General features: G+C 36.5%; 2 protein-coding genes across 6 annotated transcripts in view; one reads left to right on the top strand and one right to left on the bottom strand.

Moving 5' to 3' along the window:
* The window catches only part of LOC145979340 (uncharacterized), a 47,134-nt gene extending 31,051 nt beyond the window's left edge, over positions 1–16,083 (bottom strand). For 2 of the 4 annotated variants that reach the window (XR_014440777.1, XM_083112203.1), the window contains exons 1-2: positions 15,906–16,083; positions 1,957–2,112 (exon numbers count right to left, since the gene is read on the bottom strand). Coding sequence is in view for 3 of the 4 variants with exons in the window: in XM_083112203.1 (XP_082968329.1) it covers positions 1,957–2,112; positions 15,906–15,947 (198 nt within the window). In the remaining variant the exon portion in view is untranslated. Of the gene's footprint in view, positions 1–1,956; positions 2,113–15,227; positions 15,276–15,763; positions 15,821–15,905 lie in introns of those variants that run through there. The other 2 variants (XM_083112204.1, XM_083112205.1) reach the window with 2 other exon arrangements.
* LOC145979342 (gem-associated protein 2-like) overlaps positions 16,049–27,138 on the top strand; it is a 33,724-nt gene continuing 22,634 nt past the window's right edge. Inside the window, exons 1-3 of one of the 2 annotated variants that reach the window (XM_083112207.1) lie at positions 16,049–16,141; positions 17,639–17,764; positions 25,619–25,700. In XM_083112207.1, coding sequence (XP_082968333.1) covers positions 17,649–17,764; positions 25,619–25,700 — 198 coding nt within the window. In that variant the 5' untranslated portion in view covers positions 16,049–16,141; positions 17,639–17,648. Of the gene's footprint in view, positions 16,364–17,638; positions 17,765–25,618; positions 25,701–27,138 lie in introns of both variants that reach the window. The other variant, XM_083112206.1, reaches the window with a different exon arrangement.

The raw sequence follows: 27,138 nt of genomic DNA, 5'->3' as shown, positions 1-27,138 counted from the left end.
CAAGAATCTCCCTTAGTCTTGTAATACAGCTATTCTATAAAACATCACATTCACGTCAGTAAAGTGCCAAACACATCATTGTGAGTGAAACTAGGAAAAAAAATGTTTACATCCATTTCTTTGCAGGATTTCAAGAATATTAACTTAATGAGGTGTCAATACTTTCTTAGGATTCTGAGATATTTAGTCTTTCCTAGCTTCTCTTTTGGCACATTTGGGGTCAAAAACTTGTGCATACCATATCCCTAAATACAGTCTCCAATATTTAGTGTTTGAACTCTCTCTCCACTACAGATATCCCTCGACAATCTCAGATTTAACCTTTACAGTCCCGTGGCGCTTATGCAGTTTTTACCTCTGTCCCAGGCCATTTAAACGAGCTTTGTAAGGTTTAGAAAAAATCGTTATAGCTTCCTTCCTATGGCAGATAATTTAGTGAAACAAAAAACATTCTACTAAAAATAAAATGTACTTTCACATAGAAAAGACGAAGTGTTGCTATATGTATGTATTTGTTCTTATTCGTGGCTTCAAATGTGAAAATTGAAAAAATAAATAAAAGAAAAGACAAAATTTTGCCCCTCCCTATTGAGACATGGGACAGGAACAATTCTATGTCTTATTTGCAACCACATGTCTACATTATAATTCAATATTTGTTTTGTTGCTAATGCCTTTTGCCATCCGAAGAAAGAAAAAAGAAGAAGTGCATGAGTTATTTTCGACAAGGGTTGACAACACTTACAATGAAGTGCATGAGTTATTTTCAACAAGGGTTGGCAACAGTTACAATGAAGTGCAAGAGTTATTTTTAGCCCCGATCCTACCTCTTACTCCCCCCTTTCATTTTCCTTCCGAAGAAGGAGTGGTTGTTTTCTGAAGCAAGCATTGTGCAAAGTCCATTTCACCAGCTGTAAAGTTATCGCTGCAAACACTTTTGACAACAATGCCCCCTCCCCCTCTGACCGCGACCTGCTTCGGCATGTTGAGAAGGGAAACAATAGACAAACGATTTCCTCATAGGTCGTCCCTTTCCTGCAAGGCACGAGATTGTAAACAACACATTGTAGAAAACATTTACAACGGCACCAACTCACTTCTGTGAGCTTTGTCATTCGATGCCTCTTTTACTGCGCCGATAAAGAGAAGGTGTAAATTTAGCAGCTGCTGCTGACGTCATTGGGAGTTGAATAGCGTCGCTGTTGATGCTTCAAGTTCCACGCACTTCGAGTCATGAGCATAGAAAATGAACAGGGTTGCAAGGCGACGTTCCATCAGTCAGCACATGACCGATCGGGACTGTGGCCAAAAATGCCATCGGTCAGCAAATGACCGATCGGGACTGTAAAGGTTAACACATTATCAAGAGCTTCCCATCTCTCCCTTCAAATGTAATACTCAATCCTACAACCAAAATCTCCATGCCAATTTTAGACTTACTGTTGATATTGAAGAATGGACATTGCCTCCTCCAAAAAATTAATTCTTAGTCTCCACACCAGATTTTCCGCAACAGTCTAAGATGATAGTAATACATAAGAATTGGATACCCTCTCAATTTAATGCTCAATCAGTCTCTAACTCAAATACCCGCTAAAATTTAAGACCTAGAGTTGGATACTGCCCCGCCCCTTCCATTTAATTCAGAAATTACCTGCCAGAACCCATGTGTCAGTTAAAGCCTAATATGTAAGAATTGGATATTTCTCCCCCCCCCCCACTTACTTCGATAATACCCTTAAACATTTTCTATCTTCATCTAATGAATGAATTACATTTAAGGTGTAAAATTTTTACATATATTTTGGAAAAATATATAAATGTTGAAATTTATATTATTTGAAGGGAAAAAAATTACCCAAAAAATCTCGATGGCGCCATAAATGGTCACCCCTGATTAATACATTACTGATTAATTGGGCTAATATGAGGAAGTAACAGTAGAGGATTACTTACTTCAGCCTTTTCACCCTTAAAAGCAAGTGCACTGATATCTGCTGCTGAATCATTAACAATTTCTTGGAGTTTTTCAGATACAGCATTCCAGTATTGCACAGCTTTGAGCTTTTCCTCAGCTGGCATTGCAGCAACCATTGAAACTGCATCTTCAATCTGAAACAGCAAAGAAAGAATTTGATAAGAACAGCAGCCTAATAATTTATACATAACATTTCTTCAACAAGACACAACAATGTTTACACACTATACCACACAAGTTTTCCTTTGCATACAAATAAGTTTCTTTAAGATTTGCATAGTCTGGACATGTTAGTTTGTGTTAGAATGTCTGAAACAATGTCTCCAGCTACAGAAAACATCTTCTTTGGGATGTTAATACTGCAACAAATGACGGATAATAAAGTTCATTATTGCTTAACTCCAGAGGCAAGGCATCCGGTTACCGGAAGATGCAGCGTGGACAAAGCAAAATAATAAAAATATTGCTTTTTAAATATTTTAGAAAATAAGTAAAAAATAAGTCTGAATATTTGCATATTTGAGAGAAATTAGTCATGTGAGATCATGAAGCAGATAGAAATACGCAAGATATTTGCTAAGTTTAGTGCATCGAAAGGAGGGCCCAGTTCTACCCCCTATGCCCAACCATCCCGTTTTGTTCCCTGTTGAGTGCAATGGTGTTCAGGCGAGCCAACCCATCGCAGCAGGTCTGCGAATCCAAGTTTCTTCGACCACTTTTTCTCCACTTCTGAAGGTCTGGTCATAAGAGACCTTTTTTTCAGCCCGCTTGTTTACAAACACGGCAGGGTTTCTGTGACGTCATTAAGATGAAACTTCTCAGAATGTCGAACACTGTAAAGCATGCAACGCTTTATGTGTGACTTTGGTATCTAATATATAAAAATGTATCTCTCTCTCTCTCTCTGTGTGTGTGTGTGTGTGTGTGTGTGTGAGTGGGGGGGGGGGTGGCATAACTATCGAAGGCATGGAGTGATTTCAACAAAAATTGGTTTGCGTATCACTTGCAATCTCAAAAGAAATACTGTGGGGTTAAGACACCCCTAGGGTAGGGGTAGGAGGGGGGACATGTAAAACGACCGATATTAGTGTGGAATCCATAGTCTTCGGGGTTGCTAAGATGAATAGTGACACTCCCAATGACACGTTCAACTCAAAGTTCATTTTACACTATAGTTAGAATTCATTATATTCCTGTCTAATAGAAGATTGGGATAAATACATACCCGGGCAATGTCGGGTAATCAGCTAGTTTCCTATAAACTATACTTGAAGTTAATAATAAAGAAAGCTAACATATTACGTGCAGAACATTTAGTTATCAATATCATGAAATAAATTTGTCACATGCTATCCATGATGTTTGAAGTCATTTCACATTGACGTTCTCCTCCATTTTGAATATTTTGAAAATTGCTGGCTGGCTGAGGTCCATGAGCAATCATCTCACAATCTTACAACCAAAGACTGTATGCCAACTATAGAGTAACTAGGGAAAATAAATTGGTGATACAGTATGTTCCAAAATAATGTGTACTCTCTTTGAACTTTAATAACAGAGAAACTACTAAAGATGACATGACTGGACTTTTTTAGATTTGAAGCTGTAATGTCTATGTGAGCATGTGTGACAACATAGAGGCCTTCTTTTGTTTTTAATCCCATCACAGCCTGCCAAGCGGTAGTCATTAGTGTAATAAAATGGCAGCGGTGAGAAACTTTTCTTTCAAGATACGTAAGAAGAGTTGAATATCAATCCATCCAGAAATCCTCATTTAACACACTTAAATTCCTACCTGTGGGGAACTTGAATGCTGTGTACGCAACAAAGGCAGAGATGCTGAGTGACCTGGGACATGCAGTTGAGACCTACGTTTCCCACCTCGTGGATACCATATAGGCTGTTCAGCATTGCAAATAACGTATTGCTGCCAATGGTGGTCGTTTTGAACATAAGGTATGCGACATAAAAAAATCATACTTGCTGTTATTAGTGTTCCTGTTATTAACGTTCAAAGAGTGTAGACACTATTTTGGAACACTGTATTGTTGGATAATTAAATTAAGCACTGTAAAAAGCCTAATGTGATATCTACATTACACTTAAAGAATGATCCTTATTTTGAATACATACGAGGTGTTGATAGAAAAAAAAATGGATTGTTGATACAAAATCTTTTATTGGTTATTTTGTACAATATGAACATTATCCCCTTCAAAGTAACCCCCTGCACTATCAATACACCGCTCCATACGAATCTTCTCAAGCCATGTTCATGACCTCAGTCGATTTTGTTTTCACAGATTCTACGGTATTAAATCTGGTTCCTTTCAGTGCTGATTTGATCTTTGGGAATAAAAAAAAGTCGCACAGAGCGAGATAAGGCAAATAGGATTGATGTTCTAACACTGGGATCTCATACTTAGCCAAAAAAGCCTTGACTGACAATGCCGTGTGGGCAGAAACATTGTCCTGATGAAGAATCCATGACTTGCTTTTCCACAAATCAGGTTGTCGTCTTCTTACTCGCGCACGAAGAGCGTCAGCATCGTAATGAAATATTGTTGGTTGACAGTTTGACCTTCGGGTACACAATTCCAATCAATTCACCGACATTTGCAATCTTTGATTCCGTTTTTGACGTGCAAGACCATCCAGGATGCTCGTCGATCGCAATCACTTCTCGTCCCTCTCTAAACCTTTGAAACCACTCAAACACATGAGTGCGTGATAAACACACATCTCCGTACACTTACTTCAACAAACCGTAAGTTTCTGTGGCGGATTTTCTGAGTTTCATAAGTGCTGTTCCACTTTCACACTTAATTTTTTTCCGACGGAGCACAGATGTACAGTTCGCTTCATCCACAAGCTACAGAAGAACTGAGCGCCGAGCACCCTAGGCAATCACACAGCCGATAGGCAAGATATCACATTATACACCCATGCACCGCTTATCCTTGACGTGCTTGCCGTTTGTTGATAGCAACATAAATCCATTTTTTTTCTAGCCACACCTCGTATCATTCTTAATCTCACATGTGTTCTTAAGCAATTGATCTGTGTCTCCTTTATCTGTTATTTGTACTCTTTTAATAAGGTGTTCTCAGCAGTCATATAAGATGAAAAATATGGAATTAGACGAAATCATTAGGGACAGAATAGAGTTAAATACATAAAAACACAATGATTACAATAACTAGTACTTGCAGGGAAAACAAGATGAAAGAAAATTAAAAGGAACACCAATAAGACTTATAAACAAAAATTTTGTATTACATGTGTAAATAAAATAGAAATATATAAAATTAGGTAATATTACTTGAAGTTTTCATTCAAATAATTTTATAAATTAAACACAAAAGTGAACCGCTCTGTGTTCGAATCCCAATCTGTCCTTGGTGAGCGTACCTTCATCAATTTCACGACATCACCACGATTAGCCAAACGTGGCAGAAAAGCAAAGTAAAATAAACCAAACCAATGAAAATAAAATCACACAATCACCTATGAGCAATTAGCAGAACATGTTGAAGGTTAAAATAAAGAATTATGCGAGGTTCTAAATTGGTGTCTCTTGGTTCTACGTTTATTATATTTAATTTACAAAACTCTAAAAGTTTGAAAGTGGCAATTTTTAGTCATATCCAATAAAATTCTCGATTTCGGTTTATTTTTCATTGAATTTTGACACTGTTGTGAATTTGTATTCTTTCCAATAAAATAATATTACTAAGGGCACCCGAAGGATTTTTCTCAGGGGGCCAGAATCATGGAACTTTATTATTATTATTACTATTATTATGTTGCTACTACTACTATACACATCATAAAATTCAAATTGAATTGAAAATATTTTGGCGTTGTATAGAAGTTCAGACTTGAGTCTACCATTTAGATAGAAATTGAATTCACCTTCACTTCCTTTCAATACACATTATCACTTTGTTGATGAACAGTTCTTCGTCTTTTTGTCCCTGTTACAATGCACAGATATCAATCTACTGTCCTTCATAGTACCTATGATCCATGTTTGTAAGTTCGAAAAAAGATAGTCTCATTATTTTAGGGAGCTACTTGGGGGGCAAAAAGACCATTTCCCCCCCCCCCTTGATGATGAGTGGGGGACACCTCTCGGGTTACGACGTCCCTGACACCTGTGAAGTGGAGTGATTATTTCAAGATCTGGATGTCTCGTTTTTATTTCGTATGACTGTACATCTTCGGGGCACAACAATTCGGAAGTAATAATTGGGCATTGTTGACAAATAAAGCAGTATCTTAGTAACTGCATTCACATACTTATCAATTACTGATTGCGTGAGTACCTGTAAGACCTTAGAACTTGGGAAAATTAAATTCTCACTGTGCGAATTAAGCATTCTGCTTTTTTGGGGTGGGGGAGGGGAATGCCCACTCTTTGGCATATTTGTATTTTCATTTTGGAAACTGTTTCTTTTTGGGGTACTTGAATTTGAATTTATGTTTCAAGTCCACTTTATGTGCAATGTACCTCCATTTTTTGGTTACATAAATTTGCATAATATGTTACCAGTCAGTAACTTAAACAATTCCCTTGCAGTTCAAAGGACTTTCTAACATTGGTTCTGACATAGGTCATTAAATTCTATGATAATATTTACACGTAATTTAGAAACAGTACCCACTTTAAACTGTAGGTCCAGTCCTGATTAACCTATCTGTTCACAAACTGGGCTTTAAAGAACAATCAAATCAACTAGTAACATCAAAAACTTCACCAACTTTTTATTGCCAAGTTTCATGTCCATCTAACTTACCTACATGTTTCTTGTGAACCCTTCAATACATTATAACACCTTTTTCTTGTATGTACGCATTGCTTGCATTATAGAATTATTTTCTTGTAGTTTACGGTTATTACAAGCATAAGAAAACAGTTTTTCTTTGTGACGTTTCAGGAGAACACACGCTCCTTTCATCAGACATTTATTTTCATTTTGACTAAAGATACAGTTATAACAATGGTTAGTAATTTTTAAACAAAAAGAATCCGTTATATAATGAATGTTGTCAATGTTACATTGTTGTAATATAGCAACTTAACTGTGAAAAAAAAAGCAGTCTGTTGTATTTTTATTTGAGACTTTTTAAATTATGAATCCAAAATATCATCAGGCAATTCAAATTCATCATTGTTTTCACAAAGTCTTTTGATGTTTTCTGTTACATTAAATTTCAAAGATGGTGGCTTACTCCATTTGTGAAAAAGAAAACTCCATACTGGATCTACGTTACCATTTTCATTATTTAATTTATTCCAGTGTTCTTCTGCAATGAACGAAGCTTCCCAGACATTCAACTCTGTGTTTCCCGTTAATCTTTTTAAAACCCTTCTCTTTTTAATCAAATGTTTCTCTTCGATGATATGAGTTGACAAACCTGTTCTTGGGTTTAGATTTATAATGTCCAAATCATGTTCGTGCCATCTTATTGCCATTTTCCTTGCTGTTTGTCCCACATAATCCTTTGAACATGAACAACTTATATTATATATTCCTGTGGTTTCCGCATCTGGTAGAGAGTTTCTCATTTTGAATTCATTAAATGTACCTTCCAAACTTCTTGGTGATTTAAAAACAATTTTGAAATCAAAACTTCTGAAAATTTTTGCAATTTTATGTGAGAATCCCTTGTGGAATGGAATGCACATAAATTTCTTTTCAACAGATTTTTCATCTTTGTCTGTACTTCTCTTTTCCTTTAGTTTTCTTGCTACTTGTTTTTTGATTTGGTTTATTCTGTTAGTGTGAAAGCCATTTTCTTTTGCTATATTAAAAAGCCTTTCTTCTTCATTTTTGATATCCTCATTATTAGAACAGAGTCTTTGTGCTCTCAGGAAAAAATTTAAAAATATGTTATCCATTGTTATATGTGAATGTTCTGAATTGGTATGGATGTATTTTTCACCCGCTAATTTTTTTCTATGGACTGATGTTTGAATTGTTGAGTCAGTTGTCTTAATTTGCAGATCAAGGAAAGAAATTACATTGTTTTCTTAATTTGCAGATCAAGGAATGTAATTTCTTTCCTTGATCTGCAAATTAAGACAACTGACTCAACAATTCAAACATCAGTCCATAGAAAAAAATTAGCGGGTGAAAAATACATCCATACCAATTCAGAACATTCACATATAACAATGGATAACATATTTTTAAATTTTTTCCTGAGAGCACAAAGACTCTGTTCTAATAATGAGGATATCAAAAATGAAGAAGAAAGGCTTTTTAATATAGCAAAAGAAAATGGCTTTCACACTAACAGAATAAACCAAATCAAAAAACAAGTAGCAAGAAAACTAAAGGAAAAGAGAAGTACAGACAAAGATGAAAAATCTGTTGAAAAGAAATTTGTGTGCATTCCATTCCACAAGGGATTCTCACATAAAATTGCAAAAATTTTCAGAAGTTTTGATTTCAAAATTGTTTTTAAATCACCAAGAAGTTTGGAAGGTACATTTAATGAATTCAAAATGAGAAACTCTCTACCAGATGCGGAAACCACAGGAATATATAATATAAGTTGTTCATGTTCAAAGGATTATGTGGGACAAACAGCAAGGAAAATGGCAATAAGATGGCACGAACATGATTTGGACATTATAAATCTAAACCCAAGAACAGGTTTGTCAACTCATATCATCGAAGAGAAACATTTGATTAAAAAGAGAAGGGTTTTAAAAAGATTAACGGGAAACACAGAGTTGAATGTCTGGGAAGCTTCGTTCATTGCAGAAGAACACTGGAATAAATTAAATAATGAAAATGGTAACGTAGATCCAGTATGGAGTTTTCTTTTTCACAAATGGAGTAAGCCACCATCTTTGAAATTTAATGTAACAGAAAACATCAAAAGACTTTGTGAAAACAATGATGAATTTGAATTGCCTGATGATATTTTGGATTCATAATTTAAAAAGTCTCAAATAAAAATACAACAGACTGCTTTTTTTTCACAGTTAAGTTGCTATATTACAACAATGTAACATTGACAACATTCATTATATAACGGATTCTTTTTGTTTAAAAATTACTAACCATTGTTATAACTGTATCTTTAGTCAAAATGAAAATAAATGTCTGATGAAAGGAGCGTGTGTTCTCCTGAAACGTCACAAAGAAAAACGGTTTTCTTATGCTTGTAATAACCGTAAACTACAAGAAAATAATCATTATAACACCATTAAGCCTTGTTTCCATTATTATGAAAAACTAAGTATGCTGACCAAGGCAGTAATTTATTTTATTAAAAACGTTTATTAATGTTTACTTCACTACATGTAAAATATCAGCACTATGCCACGAACACTTAAGTGGAAAGCAGTCGGGTGTTGTCTCGGTCAATTGGTCAGTTGCAGAATAGCATCCTTTTTTAATCCACATGGCTGCATACTTTTTGCTAGGGAAATCTTTGATGGCCGGACCGATAATGGAAACGAATGATTTTTCAATTGCAATTGTTTCATAGTTAGGAAATGTTATATCATATGGTTTCAATCTCACTCATTGAGGGGCATAAAATCATCCTTGGCAGCGATAAAAATCATTTTCTTTTGTAGGACGAAATACCGTGTAGCCCCAGCTCCCCGTTAATTCACACACTGATTATTCCACTCGAAATATATGTTTGACTTCATTAAGTGCACTTTTGTAGTCGAGTGGATATAGTTGTCGAATGCGTGTGTTGCCCTTATACGCTAGGTACTTTATGTGTTCTTGGGTTGTAGACTTCCTCAGCAAGTGTGCAGAGATAGGGTGGCTTCGACCCTTGCGACCCAAGAAACGCTAGAGTCGAGTAGATACGGTTGTTCTATGTGCTTATAGTGCTTGTAGGTAGGGTACGTAGTTGGTTCTCTGGCGCAAGGCCATAAGGTACAAGCGGCCTTGCGTCCCTCTCCAACTGTAAACAAAAGAGGCCCCCACAGATGGTAGAGACGTTGACGGCGTTGTGGGGCTTTCCACCAACATCTACCTGTACCAGTTTCTAGTTCTCTTATTTGCAGATGATCCAGTGAAAATGAAGTGATGGATTGCGATGGAGAATAGTGGGCAGATTGGAGGCAGCCAGGCTCAAGCGCAGGTGTCCCGAGCACTCAATGTGGCTCCATTGTGGAGGCAGTTCCAGAAGTTGGGATCCATAACCAGAAGGCCTGGCCAAGGGCAACAACAGCGAAGGAGGACCGTCATGTGGCACTGACAGCGAGGCACAACAGAAGAGCCACAGATACACAGCTCTCCCGGGACCTCTCTGCAGCCACCGGAACCGTTGTTTCCCAATGAATCGTGTCCCGAAGGTTTCATGAGAGGGGACTGTATGCCAGATGATCTGCCGTTTGTGTGCCACTCACCCCAGCCCACAAGAGAGCCCACCTTGAGTGGTGCCGGGAACATCAGCCCTGGACCCAAGACCAGTGGGGCCATGTTCTCTTCAGTGACGAGTCCAGGTTCAATTTGGACAGTGATTCCCGACGCATCTTCATATGGAGAGAGAGTGGTACCCGATACCAGCCCTCAAACATCGTTGACAGGGACCGCTATGGCAGCGGTAGTGTTATGATGTGGGCCGGTATCATGTTGGATGGCTGCACACCGCTCCATGTGTTTGATGGAAGTACCCTGAGTGGTCACAGGTTTAGGGTGGAGATCCTGGAGCCCTATGTGCGCCTTTCCGGGGTGCTGTTGGTCCACAATTCATCTTCCTGGATGGAAATGCTCGTTCACATAGGGCCCATCTGGTGGATAAATATCTGGAAACCGAGGATATCCGGAGCATGGTTTGGCCAACCACGTCCCTTGACCTGTACCCGATAGAGCATGCCTGGGATGCCAGCTCTTGGCAGGGCCATTGTGCGTCGTCAACCACCTCCCTGAACCATCCAGGAGTTAAGGAATGCCTTGGTGCAAGAGTGGATGCTACTGCCACAGGGTATCCTCAACGTTCTCATCACTAGCATTGGACATCGTTGTGCGACCTGTATGGCTGTGAGGGGTGACCACATGCATTACTAATGCCATATCGGGTGAGTTCTACAACCTCCACATTTGGACACTTATGGTGTGATGTTCATTGTCGACGCCCATGCCAGCGTACCTGCATTGTCATGTGGTGGTGTAGGTTGTTGTATACTTATGTGTATTCAGCCGAATGTCATTGAATTCTCGCACTCGTTGCCAATCTGTGTTCATTCCCTTAATTTTGTCCACGAGGTGTAGTGTGTGAGTGTCTATATATATATATATATATATATATATATTCTAATATAAAAAAATGGATGTATGTGTATTTGTTCCAGCATAGCTCTCGAACGCCTGGAGCGATTTCAACAAAAACTTGGAACACATCCCACTTGCAATCTCGGAAGAAATACTGTGGGGGTAAGACACCCCTGGCACCCCTAGGGGTGGGGGTGGGAGGTGTGGCATGCAAAAATAATCGGAAACAACCGATAATAGTGTGGAATCCATAGTTTTCGGGGTCGCTAAGATGAATAGTGACTCTCCCAATGCAGTTCAACTCCAAGACACCCCTGGCACCCCTAGGGGTTGGGTCCAATCCCAATGCCCTTCAACTCCAAGTTCATTTTACACTATAGTTAGAATTCATTATATTCCTGTCTAATAGAAGATTGGGATAAATAAATACCCAGGCAACGCCACCCAATCAGCTAGTACGTATATATAGTGCAGTGAACTTATTAGGATCACATACTTCCTGTTTCCCCTGTTCCGTTTAATGATCTGGTTTATTTTACTTCGCATTTCTGGTTACTTTTCGCTAATCACGAAAATGAGAATGAGTGATGAAATTGATGAAGGGAAACTCCCAAAGTACGTACATGCCTAGCTCAGAATTCGAATCCAGGTCATTCCATGCCAAACCATCCAATGGTGGTTGCATGACAATTTTAGAAAAAATTCATTTTTAGTACATAGGTTTGTACATGTTTCTAGATATCAAAACCAATGTTCAAAAAAAATTATTGTATTTAGTTCTCCTGGGGCAGCCATTTTTCCAACATGGCGCATGTTTTTTTTTTGTTCATGTAGCAGTATACAGAAACCTTAATATCTCAAAAACCATTAAAGCTAGAGACCTGGAACAAAATTCATTTTGTAGCTAATGAAGTATACTTACTATGATATTCAGGTATGTTTTGCTTGAAACTGCATCGTAAGTACGAAAATTATAGTGGAAAATGGGGTAACAATAGTTAAAAAATTGCATTTTTAAGCCCGATTTTTTTAATGAAGGGGTTTAGTCAAAGGCTTGTTTCTTTTTTCATGTGTAGACCTACCTGCAGGGTGTCTGTAAATAAAATATCAGTGCTTAGAAATGCACCCCTTTTTTACAGCATGGGCTCAAACATTACCGTTCATTGAATTTTGACAGTTTTCAGGGTTAAATAACTCAGATGGGTGCCCTTTAAAAATTCAGAAATTTGGCACATAGGAAGCCCTTCATGAACCTAACTCACAGTAAAAATCTCAACTTTTAGATTCAACTCGTTTTGGTCAATATGAGGTAACGTATGTCACCTAATTTCTGACGTTGCAAAGTAAGGTTAAACTACATTCCATACTAAGAATAATGAAGCGTTTTATTTTTCTTTTTTAAATTTGGGTTAAATAAAGGCTCAGAAAATATAATAACATAAGGTTTTAATACTTGACTTACCATAAATTGAAATTACAAGGTATGACACTTGAAAATCTGTGAGCGCCAAATTTTAAGTGCAGATTCGTGATTACGAGGCCCAAATTAGTAAGTATCCCAAATTTCAAACAAATTGGATGAATTCCCTATATTGTTAAATTATACCCTTACTTTCACACCAAGGATGCAAAAAATATCAGGATTCCGGAAAATTTAAAATCTTCATTCGAATATTTTACTGCCTGGATTTCGGAGGCAATCCACAATGTAAAGAAGTGTGAAATAAATGATTTATAGGTGTCACACCTATACGAAAGTAGTACCCAATTTTTTACATACAGAGTGATTTTTTTTATTCCTTTCTTCGCTTCTGTAACACACAATATGACGGGCACATTTTGACTCACATTGTGACTATGCAGGGTTTCCAACCTTCTTCACCAAAAAATACCTGCTATCGTGTTCATAACGTGTGAAAATTTTACATTATGCACAAGTAGCTGATGGATAGCCTGGGTAGCTGACAGATAGCCCCACGAACCATTTCCGATAAGGTTATGTTAGGCAAGCATAGTGGGGAAAAAAGAAGGGGTTGGAAACACTGACAGGGGCTTACGTCATCAAACATATGCAGCATGCAGTTCACGTAGCGAAAGCAATGCAATTGTGCGTCGGTGAGATATTTCTCTTGAAAAATACATGATTTCCCGGTCAAATATATTCCACGATGAAAGAAAATACCTCGACGAACGTTGGAAAGTTTGGAGAAAGTCATTTCCGTAAGTAGTTTCATTAAAATTTCGGTAACCACCAAACGTCTCTAATTCCCTTATTTTCGTATTTTTCACATTGATACTTACATATTCTGCATTCGTAAGGATTCTTCTATTTCGCGTTTCGTTTTTTGCAGGCAAATAATCTCAATTTTCGAAATATCGAGTATTTTTGCGTTACACGCGATATGGCGGAGAAATCTTGACTAGCGTAGTCCATGATCAGTGGTTATGCAGTGTTGCACCCTTCTTCATAGAAAAATACCTACTTTCATGTTACTGATTTTGTATTTTTTCCAGGTTCGAAAACTCCACGAACCATTCACAGATAGCCCCACAAACAATTCATAAATAGCCCCACGAACCATGCACAGATAGCCCCACGAACCATTCATAAATAGCCCCACGAACCATTCACGTATAGCCGCACGAACCATTCATAAATAGCCCCACGAACCATTCATAAATAGCACCACGAACCATGCACGGCAAGGTTAGGTTAGGTTCTGTTAGGTTAGGAAACATAGTTAAATTTGTTTTTCAAAATTAGAATTTTTTTTCGGGTTTGAAAACCCCACGAACCATTCATAAATAGCCCCACAAACCATTCACGGATAGCCCCACGAACCATTCATAAATAGCCCCACGAACCATTCATAAACAGCCCCACAAACCATTCACGGATAGCCCCACAAACCATTCATAAATAGCCCCACGAACCATTCACGGATAGCACCACGAACCATTCATAAATAGCCCTACGAACCATTCATACATAGCCCTACGAACCATTCACAGATAGCCCCACGAACCAATCATAAATAGCCCCACAAACCATTCATAAATAGCCCCATGAACCATTTACGGATAGCCTCACAAACCATTCACGGATAGCCTCACAAACCATTCACGGATAGCCCCACGAACCATTCATAAATAGCCCCATGAACCATTTACGGATAGCCTCACAAACCATTCACGGATAGCCCCACGAACCATTCACGGATAGCCCCACGAACCATTCATAAATAGCCCCATGAACCATTTACGGATAGCCTCACAAACCATTCACGGATAGCCCCACGAACCATTCACGGATAGCCCCACGAACCATTCACGGATAGCCCCACGAACCATTCATAAATAGCCCCACGAACCATTCATAAATAGCCCTAGAGATACTGGGCGAAAGGGGGGGGGGTTATAACCCCCATCAACCTCACATTGAGCACGCCACGGATCCTGTGCACGTCATGTTGTCGCAAGTTCGTAATCAGAAATGATGAACAGTAACTCACGCTTATTTACGTTCTAGAACTGTTACACAGTTACAAAACCGCGTATTTGGAAACACTGACCGGTTGTTACGTCATGAAACGCTCGCAAATATTTGGTTCACGTAGTAGACGGACATCAAGGGAACAGCTTTCGTGCATCGGAGTGACATTAATGTCGAAAATTACATGATTTACCGGCAAAAAAATTTTCAACGAGGTGAAAACAAACTTCCAAGACCTTCCTAAAGTATAAATAAAGCCATTTCGGTAAGTACTTTCTCCTGTAAAATTGAAGAAATACGTTTTGGGGATATGAAAATTTTACCGTAGTTTCTTCTGTGAAAATGAAGAAATGTGTCTCCGATATAACAAACTGTTACCGGTATCTTGGTGTGTAAACCGTATAAAGAACAATTGTTGGATTGTGATTTAGCAAACAAAATCATTCTTTGACATTTGCTGTTATCCAACTTCTATTACAAATTCGGAACGAGTTTACAATACCGGACCACTCTCCAATTGCTATGAAATTTTGCCTATTCACTAATTGAGACCTCACAAATTCTTGCAGATAGGAAAAACCAAATGCCCCTATGTCGCATTTCCAGGAAGTTTAATGAAGGCATGGAGGAATATTTTGGAAAAAAATACGTCATTAATAGAATAAAAACAGCATTGCTCTCACACTTGATTACCAGAAACACAATCGTAGTCTGCAATCAAAATATTTGGTGAAACCTATACGTTGGATTGATGCAAATACGACCACAGACGCAGTGAAGAAAAATAATCACAGGTCTGTTGTACGGCTATCCAGCAGGAAAAGCACGAATAAATTTTTATTTATCATATAAATGCATTTAATAATCATCATACATTCATCTAATAGTATAGGTTGGTTTGTTATATTTTACTATAAAATATGATTGGTATAACTATAACATGATGTAAGTTAGTATCTGCACTGAAGCTGCTTCAGTTATCCGATTCCATGCAAACATCGAATTTCCTTTATTTTGGCTTGGAAATACTTTACTTACTTTTCTAATACAGTCAGTCGTCTGCTAGAACCTGGAATAACTAAAGTTATTATTGACAAAATCAGCCTGGACATTACTGACACACTGGCACAACTGATCAATGAAATTACAAGAAACCAAACACGACACTTTGAGAGCTAACCTTGCCTACAAATGTAGGTAAAATCGATGAAATTGTTTCCATTTTTACGTCAAATGCACAAAAAAGGAACAATAACTTCACATTATTAATGTACGAAGTCACAGTATTAATATTGAGACTTGAACTTTATCAAGCAAATGTCTGGTTCCAGGGTTGAAAATAACCAGCCATGATGAATCTGCAAACTACGGCTACGGTGATTGGTGCAGTCAGGGAAACTCCTCAGGGTGCCATCTGTGAGCAGACAATTTCGTTAACATAAATAAACATCCCAACCTGGAATATCGGTGGAAGTTATTCTGTTGAAATTTGTACATATGATATTCTTAATTGCTTTATAAACGAGGTTTTGTAAACTTTGCTTCCAATTATTATCCATATAAATATATCTGCACGGAAGCGATTAGTACGACTGGTTTTCAAACCCATATCCGAAAGAACCAGTTGCCGGACAAAAAGTAAGAATATTTTTAGTTGACTGGTTTTTAGGCCAGGGTTATTTTAAAAAGAATCGCTACAATCAATATAAATTATTAAATCATTACGTATACGTAAGAGCTTATTGTAAAACTTTCGCAATTATTTCGAAAGTGGTGCGTAAATATAAAATTTTGATTGTTTTCAATGCTGCTCTAAAATACTCAAGATATACTGAAAATGTTATTAAAATAAATTCATGACCAATTCTGAGTATCGTGGTACAACATTTTTTTCCAAATATAAGAGTGAAAGTGACTGAAGTTATTTCGGTAAAACTTCGGTATGGTCTCAACGGATTTCTTCATTTTTACACAAGGAACTACTTACGGAAATGAGTTTCTGTAGCATTTAGAAGTTTGTGGGGGTATTTCTTTCGTCGTGGAATCTATTTCACCAGGAAATCATGTATTTTCAACAGAAATATCTCTCCCACGCACAATAGCTGTTGCTTTCATTTGCTTGCACTAAACAAATGTTGCGAACGTTTGATGATGTAACTCCCTGTCAGTGTTTCCAACCATGCCGTTTTTTTGCAAGAAGATGACAATTTTAACGTTTGCCTAACCGAACCTAACCTAACCTTGCCGTGCCATGCATGGTTCGTGGGGATTTTTCGGTTGACAAGGTTGGTGGTTTGTGAGGATTTTTTGGTTGACAAGGTTGGAAACACTGCATACATAGTGATGATCTACCACACTAGTCAAGCTGTCTCGCCATATTGTGTCTTGCGGAAGTGCAATAAAGGAAGAACAATAATTACTCATGTCACAAATTGAAGTTATTTTTGTGAAAGAAGCAAAATAACACCTTGAATAATCTTTCGCAATGCAGAATAGGTAAATACGAATGTTAAAGATGACGAAATAAACGAGTGGGAGGTGTTGGGACGACCATACCGAAGTTTTACCGTTATTTCATGAAGAACCCGAATTGACACATTCATATCCTTAATTAATGTACCTGCATGTGACCCTGACTTTGATTACTTGCGGCTTTATATTGATTTGATTACTTGCGGCTTTATATTGATAAGAAAAAAGTGAGATGAGCCAAATTTTTCACTTCAGATAGAGAATATTTATAGAATTATTGGATGAGTAAATTTATCATCACTTTGTATAATGTAAATTAATCAACTTAGAAGGAAATATTTTCTTGATACTATTTACCACATTATTACAGAGTAATTTTTCCTTTAATGTAACTGTCGTGTACAAACTTTCTATCGTCATTTTTCCCCTGTTTTTCCTTAGAGTCAGTGAAATGTCTTCTTCCTGTGGGGAACTTCTAGACAGAGCATTATTTGTTGAAGATATAGATGAAGACTTTGATCCATCAGTGCCACCTTCAACAGGACAGGAATATATCAAGAGAGTTGTGTAAGTGGTTTGAATTGTGCATTTTCATTATTTTGTTTGTTTTTATATAAATTATGTGTGGTAGGGACGATTTTTTTTAAGAACAAATGTTACTTATTATTACCAACGTTTATGGATAAAAGTGAGAGAAATGGCGGTACTAGTTACATATAGTGAAAACACATTTAACTCATTTATTTCCAAATTATTTACATTTGTACTTACCTTATATGCATAGCGGAACATTTTTCAACTTGGGATTATGTTTTTTTTTCACTGAGAAGAGCGTAATTTTTCACATTACAAGTATGTATTGGTCATTGCTAATTCGCTTTCGTTACACACAATATGGCGGGCAAATCTTGACTCACGTTGTCTATCGTCAGCTGATATGCAGGGTCGTCAGCTGATATGCAGTCGTTCCAAACTTATGAACCGGAAAATGCCCCACAAACTATTCACAAAAGGTTTTTAAGAAAAATTGATTCACAAACCATTCACGGAAGGTTAGGTTAGGTTCAGTTAGGTTAGAGAAACAGAAAATTAAATTGGGGAAAAAAAAACGCTCGCACGAAATCTTGTAAAACTACCGTGTGGTTGCTACACTAACACTTATTAACCGAAAAATGATGGTTTTTAGGCTAACATTGATCCACAAACCATTCACGGAAGGTTAGGTTAGGCAAACATAGAAAATTAAATGGGAAAACAAAACCCACTCACATGTCATCTTGTAAAACTACTGCGTGGTTGCTACACTGACAGGGGGTTACATATTCGAACGCACGGAACATTTGATTCACGTAGTCAACTGTAATGGTGGCACGAGCTATTGTGCAACGGATATACATTAATGTCGAAAATGACATTATTTTCCGGCTGAATAAGTTGCACGAATGGAAGAAACACTATTCCCAGCTTCCAAAAGTCCACAGGAACTCAATTCCGTAAGTACTTTCCCATCATTCCTCCTGTAAATTTGAAGAAATCTGTTTTCACTATATCTAACTGTTACCAAAATGGCAACTTGAATCGCAGGAAGATGTATGAAATATTATTTTTCAAAGGGTATGCAGGACAACAATAACTCAAAACGAGATAAGGGAAAAAATGTTACCATACTAAACCTGACTTTGGGAAATCATTTCGTGATTTAGGTAGCAAGATCCTGCCTAAACAGTCAGAAAATTTTGAACATAGATGTGCCCATGAGAATTCTTCTTATAGAGAATTAAATGCACACGTTCTTTACTTTTAACTTGGTTTAGCCCATGTGCATATAATTCCCCTCCCTCTCCTGCTTGGCCAAAGGTCCTGGGTACGAATCCTGGCTTGGGCATGGGTGTTATTTGTGTGTCCCTTCATCAAGTTCATCATATCATCACTTGTCCCCATCTTCAGAATTAGCCAAAGGTGGCAGAAATGTGCGTAACAGTGCCATATTGGCACAACATATTTCTTCATTTTTACAGAAGAAACTGCTTACGGAAATGAGTTTCTGTAGCATTTTCAAAGTTCGTGGGAGGTATTTTCTTTAATTTTGGAATCTATTTCACAGGGAATTCGTGTATTTTTCAAGAGAAATATATCTCCGACGCACAATTGCCGTTGCTTTCATTTCCTTCCTCTACGTGAACCGGATGCTGCGTACGTTTGATGACATAACCCCCTGTCAGTGTTTCCAACCATGCCGTTCTTTTGCAAGAAGATGACAATTTTAACTATGTTTGCCTAACCTAACCTAACCTTGCGTGCATGGTTCATGGGGCTATTCATGAATGGTTTGTGGGACTATCCATGAATGGTTTTGTAGGGCTATTCATTAATGGTTTGTGGGACTATCCATGAATGGTTTGTAGGGCTATTCATTAATGGTTTGTGGTATTTTTAACTATGTTAACCTAACCTAACTATGTTATCGTAAAGTACAAAATCAGTAATCTGGAAGTAGGTATTTTTCAGTGAAGAAGGTTGGAAACACTGCATGCCCACTGATGATCCACAACACTAATCAAGCTGCCCACCATATTGTGTGTTACGCAAGCAAAAAAGGAAGAACAATATTTACTCCTAATGTGAAAAATAGAAATTATTTTCTTGAATAAAGCATAATTACACCTTGAAGAATCTTTCGCAATGCAGAATAGATAAGTACAAATGTGAAAAATGATGAAATAAACGAGTGAAAGGCGTTGTGCCTATATGGAACTGTTACTGAAGTGTGAAGTAAAATAAACCAAAACAATCTTTCCTGTTTGAAAATTTGGAAACATTTAAAAAAAAAAAAAAAAAAAAGTTAAAATACAATAGTCAGTAAAACTATCAAAGCCGGGAAATGTCTGTAACTCGTTTATTCTGTAATTGTTGACATTTGTACTTACATATTCTGCATTGCGAAAGATTGTTTAACAAGGGATTTCGCTTTTTTTAACGTAATTAGTATCTGTTGTCGACATATCGAGTAATTATTGTTCATTCTTTTCTCGCTTCCTGAACATGCAAAATGACGGGTAAATGTTGACTAGTGTTGTGTTTCAAACGACAAAGCAGTGTTTCTACCTTCTTAACAGAAAACTTCCCACATAGCTCCGAAAACCATTCCCGCATAGCCCCAAAAACCATTCATGCATAGCCCCAAAAACCATTCACACATAGCCCCAAAAAACATTTGGGATAGTATGATCATTCTTGAATAGCCCCAAAAACCATTCACGTATAACCCCAAAAACCATTCATGCATAGCCCCAAAAAACATTCTGGATCGTATAACCATCCACAAATAGCCCCAAAAACCATTCACGATAGCCCCACGCACCATCACGATAAGGTTAGGTTGCTTTAGGTTGGGCAATATAGTGAAAAAACTGTGTGTTTGGAAACACTTACCGGGGATTACGTCATCAGATGCTCGCAACATCCGGTTCAAGTACATGGATGGAAATGCAAGCAACAGCTTTCGAGCATCGGATGGACATTATTATAGAAAAATAAATGATTTAGCAGCCAAATACATTGAAAAATGCGAGAAAACACTTCTACGACCTTTTGAAATTACACAAACTCAATTCCGTAAGTACTTTCTTTTGTAAATTTGAAGAAATCCATTTCCCACCTATGACATTTTTACCCAATAGTCTTTGTACAAATTTACAATATCAATAGATTACTGATAACGCCAATTTGAACTAAAATTCCTTTCTGAAATAATGTGAATACTCATGAATTTTTTTGCTATATATCCAGTATTTGTATTTTTGTTATTACCATTGCTTTTCAGCCACTTTTGGCGAATCACAATAAGGATGAGTGATGATAGGATGAAATTGATTTAACAACACTCAGGCTCAGTCTAAGACTCGAACCTGGAGACTTTGGTGGCAAGATCGAGCCAGCATTGTCTGTATATACAAATAAATAATAACAGAATAATAAAATCAATGAACAGATGTCCTTTATTACACAATCTGTTTTTATGTCATGTGATGGTATATATTACATTAGGGATGGGACAAGTGGCATATTCTCCCATGTTACCTGGTTTACTGACAGTATACCAACTTTTTTCATATATATAGAAATTGCCACTAAATTTTAAGTTGTTCTACTTCTGTTTTTATTTTACTTGTATGCCTGCATTGATGTAATTGTAATTGTAATTTATTCTTGTTCTGTTGACTACATTGTAGATATTTCTATCTGCAGCAGTATAGAGCATGTCATTTGTTACATATAACATTGTGACTGTCTTCTACATTCACAAATAACTAATATTTACTTTATTTCTATTGCGAACAAGTTTATAAAATTAACAGGGAACTATTGAGATTAAGAACGCTGTATCAATGTTGATATTTGTTTTACGTTGTTGATTTCGATTCGTTTTTGTTATATGTAAGAAGATTGACTTAAAATGTCTTGTGTTAAAAATCGAAAATGAGTTTATATCAAATGTTATAAAGTAAAATAATATTTTGGAAGTAGAGTTGTGTTGCTTAATTCTTGCAATGTAAGTATAATAACAGTATGAAAACCATTTGAGTGCTGAGGGCTTGCAATTTAATTTTAAAATTGTGTTAGTCTGCTCATCCTTCGCATACAATATATATTCAGTGTGAAGTATCGTTGCAACATTAGCATGATTTCAGTACAAATACATCCACTTGATTACTTATTTGGGATGCAGTATGATTAAAGTTACAAGTATATATTATTACATATCAGTTTGATTACATACCCTTGATAACATATTTTGGATGTAGATCAGCATAATTGAGTTACAAATATATATTACATCCACTAGATTACATATATGGGATGCAGATCAGCATAATTGAGTTACGAATATGTATTACATACCCTTGATTACACATTTGGGATATAGATCAGCATAATTGAGTTTCAAATATATATTACATCCACTAGATTACATATATGGGAAGCATATCAGATTAATTGAGGTTTCGTACATGTTGATATATTGTGTCCAATTGAGTACATGGGTGAGAAAGTAGTTTTAGATATGCTGTAGAAATTCTTCTATGCTGTAGGGTGATGTTTCTAAGAGATAGTTTTTTATCTTATTTTTGAATAACTTAATATTTCTTTCCTCCTTTATTTCACATGGAAGTTTATTGTATAGTAGTATTCCTGTGTTTCTGGCACTCGTTTTGTATAGGTTCAATCTGTGGTTGCCTACGTGTATATTTGCCTTTGTTCTTGTGTTATGATTATGTATATTACTATTTTTATTGAGGTTATATTTCTATTATGTCTAATTAATATAATAAATATAAAAACACTTAAAGTTGCTGACCAAGGCAGTTTATTAAGATGTATAAACACCTTACACGTAATGTTTCTTCCTCAGATGAAGAACTAAACTAAAATGATGAAATACACATAGCAGGTTCTCTAGACACGCAAAAACACATCATGTTGACAGTCCTTATAGAAACGTTATATGTAAAATGTTTTTAAATCTTAATAAACTGCCTTGGTCAGCAACTTTAGTGTTTTTAATATGGAAACAAGGTTTAATTATATTACTATAATAAATATACACAATAAATAAGAATTGTTGCGGTAAACCAGGTTAAATTTTCAGAATACGCCACTGGATGAGACAGATTAATCAGTTCGGTAAATATGCGATAACGCCCGGACACCTTTCACTCATTTATTTCCTTAATTTTACCACTGGTACTTAGCTATTTTGCCTTGCGGAACATTCTTTAAGGTGAAATTATGCCTTTTTCCATAAAATACTGTCAACTTTTCATATTACGATTGATTACACTGGGGAACAGTGAAATTGCGGCACAGTGTTTGAGAGCTAATTTAGGGCAATTTCATGCTGCTGAATAATGATATAATAATATATTTCCTGAATTGGCTCTAATTTATGAAATAAATGCAACTAAACCAAAATGGCGGAAACATAAGACATATATATAAATGAACTTCCAACAACCATTTAATATTTATTTTTGTGATTACAATCATTATTATAAAAATACATTTATATAGGCCTATGATCAAAATAATTAAGAAAATATGTACACAATGAAGTAACAAACTATGTGAAACGTTTTCTATACGATTTCCTGCTGTATTGCTTTTGAGGACAATCCCTCTGTAAGCTCCAACAGTAGTCGGCCATCACGTGGCGATCCCACCGTCCCTGGTACCTTTCTTCCATTATCCTTATATCCTGATGGAACCTTTCCCCCTGTTCTTCACTAAAATCACCAAGGTTCTCAGGGAATCTGTCAATGTGGCTATGTAGAAAATGCATCTTCACACTCATATTAGCTCCCAATTTCTCAAAATTTTTCAACATATTTCCAACTATATCGGGGTACACTTCTGCTCTGCGATTCCCCAAAAAGTTTTTGACGACGGACACAAAGCTCAGTCAGGCCTCAGATTCGATGTAAGACATGTAAGTTGTAAAATTGGCATCATTCATGAGTGTACGAATTTGTGGTGGTCCGTCAAAGATTCCTGCCTTCAATTTTTCAATACTTAGTCCTGGAAAAGTGTGGCATATATATTTGAAACAATCACCACTTGTATCTAAGGCCTTGACAAACTGTTTTATCAACCCAAGTTTAATATGCAGTGGCGGAAGGATGATTTTGTCCCTATCTATCAGCGGTTCATGAATGATATTAGCTTTTCCCACTAATATTTTCCCTTGGGGGCCAAACTTTTATCGTCCAATGCTTTTCTCTAGCACGACTATCCCACAAACATAGGAAACAGGGATACTTTGTGTACCCACTTTGTTGTCCTAGTAAAAAAATCACCATCTTCAAATGCACACACACGAGCCACTTATGTTCAGCATATTCAATTTTTTTCTAAAACCATTTTTATGTTTTAGTATTCTTCCTTAAGGTTTGTTGAGTGTCCGATATATTGCCTAGCAATGCTTCATAAGTTGCCTAGCAACAATTTACAAATAAATAAATATGTTTATTATGGGAATTTCAGCCCATTATCAAATTTTGATATTACCGAGAAAAGCGTAGAGTAATTTTACCTCCTATATTTTCCATGGTGTTTATTTTTATAACTGGAGTCAATTCAACTGAACCAATCATACAATTGGCAATCACAGCTGTTTTGTGTGCTGAAACTGTTATTAAACTTTATGCCGCAAAATAAAATCTTTTTTTTGTTCCCCAGTGTTATTTGTCTTACTTGTTCCGCTTCTGTAATAGACAATATGGCGTGCACTCGTAATGGATCATCGCACGTCATGACGCGCCAGCTTGTGTTTTGTCGATTTTCAGTGCGCAAGCAGTGTTTGAAACCTTCATGACGGAAAATTACGTACTATTTCGATTTTTTTTTTCATGTTTACCTCTACAAACCATGCACGTTAGCCCCAAAAACCATCCACGGGTAGCCCCACAAACCATTGACGTTAGCCCCAAAATCCATCCATAGGTAGCCCCACTAACCATTGACGTTAGCCCCAAAAACCATCCACGGATAGCCCCACACACCATTCACACAAGGTTAGGTTAGGCCTGTTAGGTTAGGTTCCATGAGCACTCATTTCACCCCTAAATTGATCGAAAAAGAAAGCGCAGCGAGCATAGCTAAAAATAGAAATTTTCGTAAAAAAGAAGGCACGTTTGGAAACACTGCAGAGATCGCGTGACTTTCAACCCTCTCACCATCTGCACGCACACAATGGAAACAACGGCATAATGTGGCAGGCAATACCAATTTATTGCGTAAAAAGTGATTAAGTCTTGTTCGGCAGCATTAAACTACGAAGTTTTTACTTTCCGTGAAAGAAAATACCTCCAAGTACGTCCAGAATGCTAAAGAAACTCATTTCAGTAAGTACTTTCTCCTGTAAATTTGAAGAAATCCGTCCGGGCGATATCGCATATTTACCATCAGTTCTCTATCAGTATCAGAACGTAAATGTCTAGATCTGCACCTTCTTGTGCATTGCAGTGATCTTGTAACATAGATTTAAGAACTTTTAGGTTCTTCCAGGACCATTTGGAATTTTATATCAGATCGGTGGAATATTAGTTATCGGTATCGTTATTTTATCAGTATTGGCCAAAATTTCATATTGGTCCATCCCTATATTATATATTATTTTTATGTTATTGTATTAGAATATATAAAATATATCCCTATTACTGTTTTGTGTTAGTGTTAAAAGTTTATTTTTTTATTTTTTTACATTCTCGTTCAGTTTGTCCTGTATTGGCAAATGAGAAAACATCATTAAAGTAAAACTATTAGCAGTATTATGAATGTATGACACAATTTTATTAATTTTCAAGCAGCCGTTATGTACTGAGTGTAGATGATTCAAACTAAAATTTCTTCTTTAACTTCTAGCTTGGAAGCCTCACAGTGTAAATCAGTTGTGGTAGTCCCTTTGGATAGAAGCAAGATAAAGAAACCAACATTTGCCATTAATGTGAGTATATTTTCACGATTTTTTATTTTTTTTCTTTTGTTTCAAATGTATAATTTTCTAAAGGAGTGCTGAATATATTTAAAATATTTTTCCATATTTTTTTCAAAAAAGAATGTTATAACTAATTTTTTTCAATATGAACAATTTTATTAGTAACTACATGTAACTATATTGCAAGCAGGTTAAAAATAATCTGTCTGAAATATTTTCCCCAATTTTGACTAAACATAAGTATTTCTTCCCTGACAAAGGATAGGGATTTTTTATACATATATTAGAAAATATTGGCATCTGATTTCAGGTATGGCATATAAGTAAATCCACTAATTAACACATTGGGGTCTCACGACGGTCATAGCCCACAGTGCACTTAAAGTCAATGTGGACGAAAGACGGGCATAGCCCGTCCTGAGGTATGCGATCACTTTGCCGATTGAACTACGGGCTATGTTCGTAGTTCGTCTCATGTGCGTGTTCCTTCAAGCCTCTTGGTTGAAATTCCGACTGCTAGGTGACTCATGTCCTATTTTTATCTCGCACCTGTGACTGTTTGTTGTCTGGTTGATGTATGTTGCATTGTTTAGAATGGCGTCGTTAGATCCAGACCGCATAGCGGAAATTCTGGATTCCATTTGTCCATTAGGTCAGTGGTGAATATGTATGTAATTTATAAGAAAGTAAACAGGGAAAATCATAATATGTCTCTGGAAGAGTTCATCATCCAAGTAGGGGAACCGCTACTCATCAAAGTGAGTAAAGATATTCAAGGTCAACTACAGCAGATAGGCTAACAGGCTGCCATTTTCTAAGGAAAATCCCCCCCCCCCTCCCCACAGAGAAAAAGTCAAGGCCCTGTGGGTCATGTAAAGTTTGTGGAGACATGCGCAAAAAAGAAACTGGCAAGTGGTCAAGAAAAGACACAACATTTTACTGCCCCAGCTGTGACGTTACTCTCTGCATTCCTGAATGTTTCCAACTTTTTCATACAAAAGCTAATTACCTGTAATTTGTAATTATTTTTTATGTGCACATAAGAAGTCTTCTTATGCAAGATTCAAAAGATGTATTGATAGTTTATGTAGTTTTTGCATTGTTAATTATTGAAATTTCCAGATTACGAACTTAAAATATCTCTATATTAACATTTGTTACAATGTTGTACTTTTTTCTTTTTTCACAAAACATTGCTGAAAAAAATATTCAAAAATGTCTGAAAATGAAAAGAAAATTTAACAAATTTTTGTTCTTTGAAAAGAGGAAGTTTTGTAGATTTAAGAAATGTATGGTAAATAAAAACATTAAAAATATTTTTTTCTATGATTTTTTTAATAACAACCAAAAACCGCAGGCCAGAGGTAAAAATGCTGTATTATGAGGCCAGACCCAAATGTGTTAATTAATTTCCACTTAATGATGGTAATTAATAATTACTAGAAAG

The sequence above is a fragment of the Lepisma saccharinum genome, chromosome 26, assembly GCF_977018435.1.
Source record: "Lepisma saccharinum chromosome 26, izLepSacc3.1, whole genome shotgun sequence".
NCBI classification, from domain to species: Eukaryota; Metazoa; Arthropoda; class Insecta; order Zygentoma; family Lepismatidae; genus Lepisma; species Lepisma saccharinum.
The sequence above is the reverse complement of the archived record's forward strand: the minus strand, read 5'-3'. Positions and strand labels throughout refer to the sequence as shown.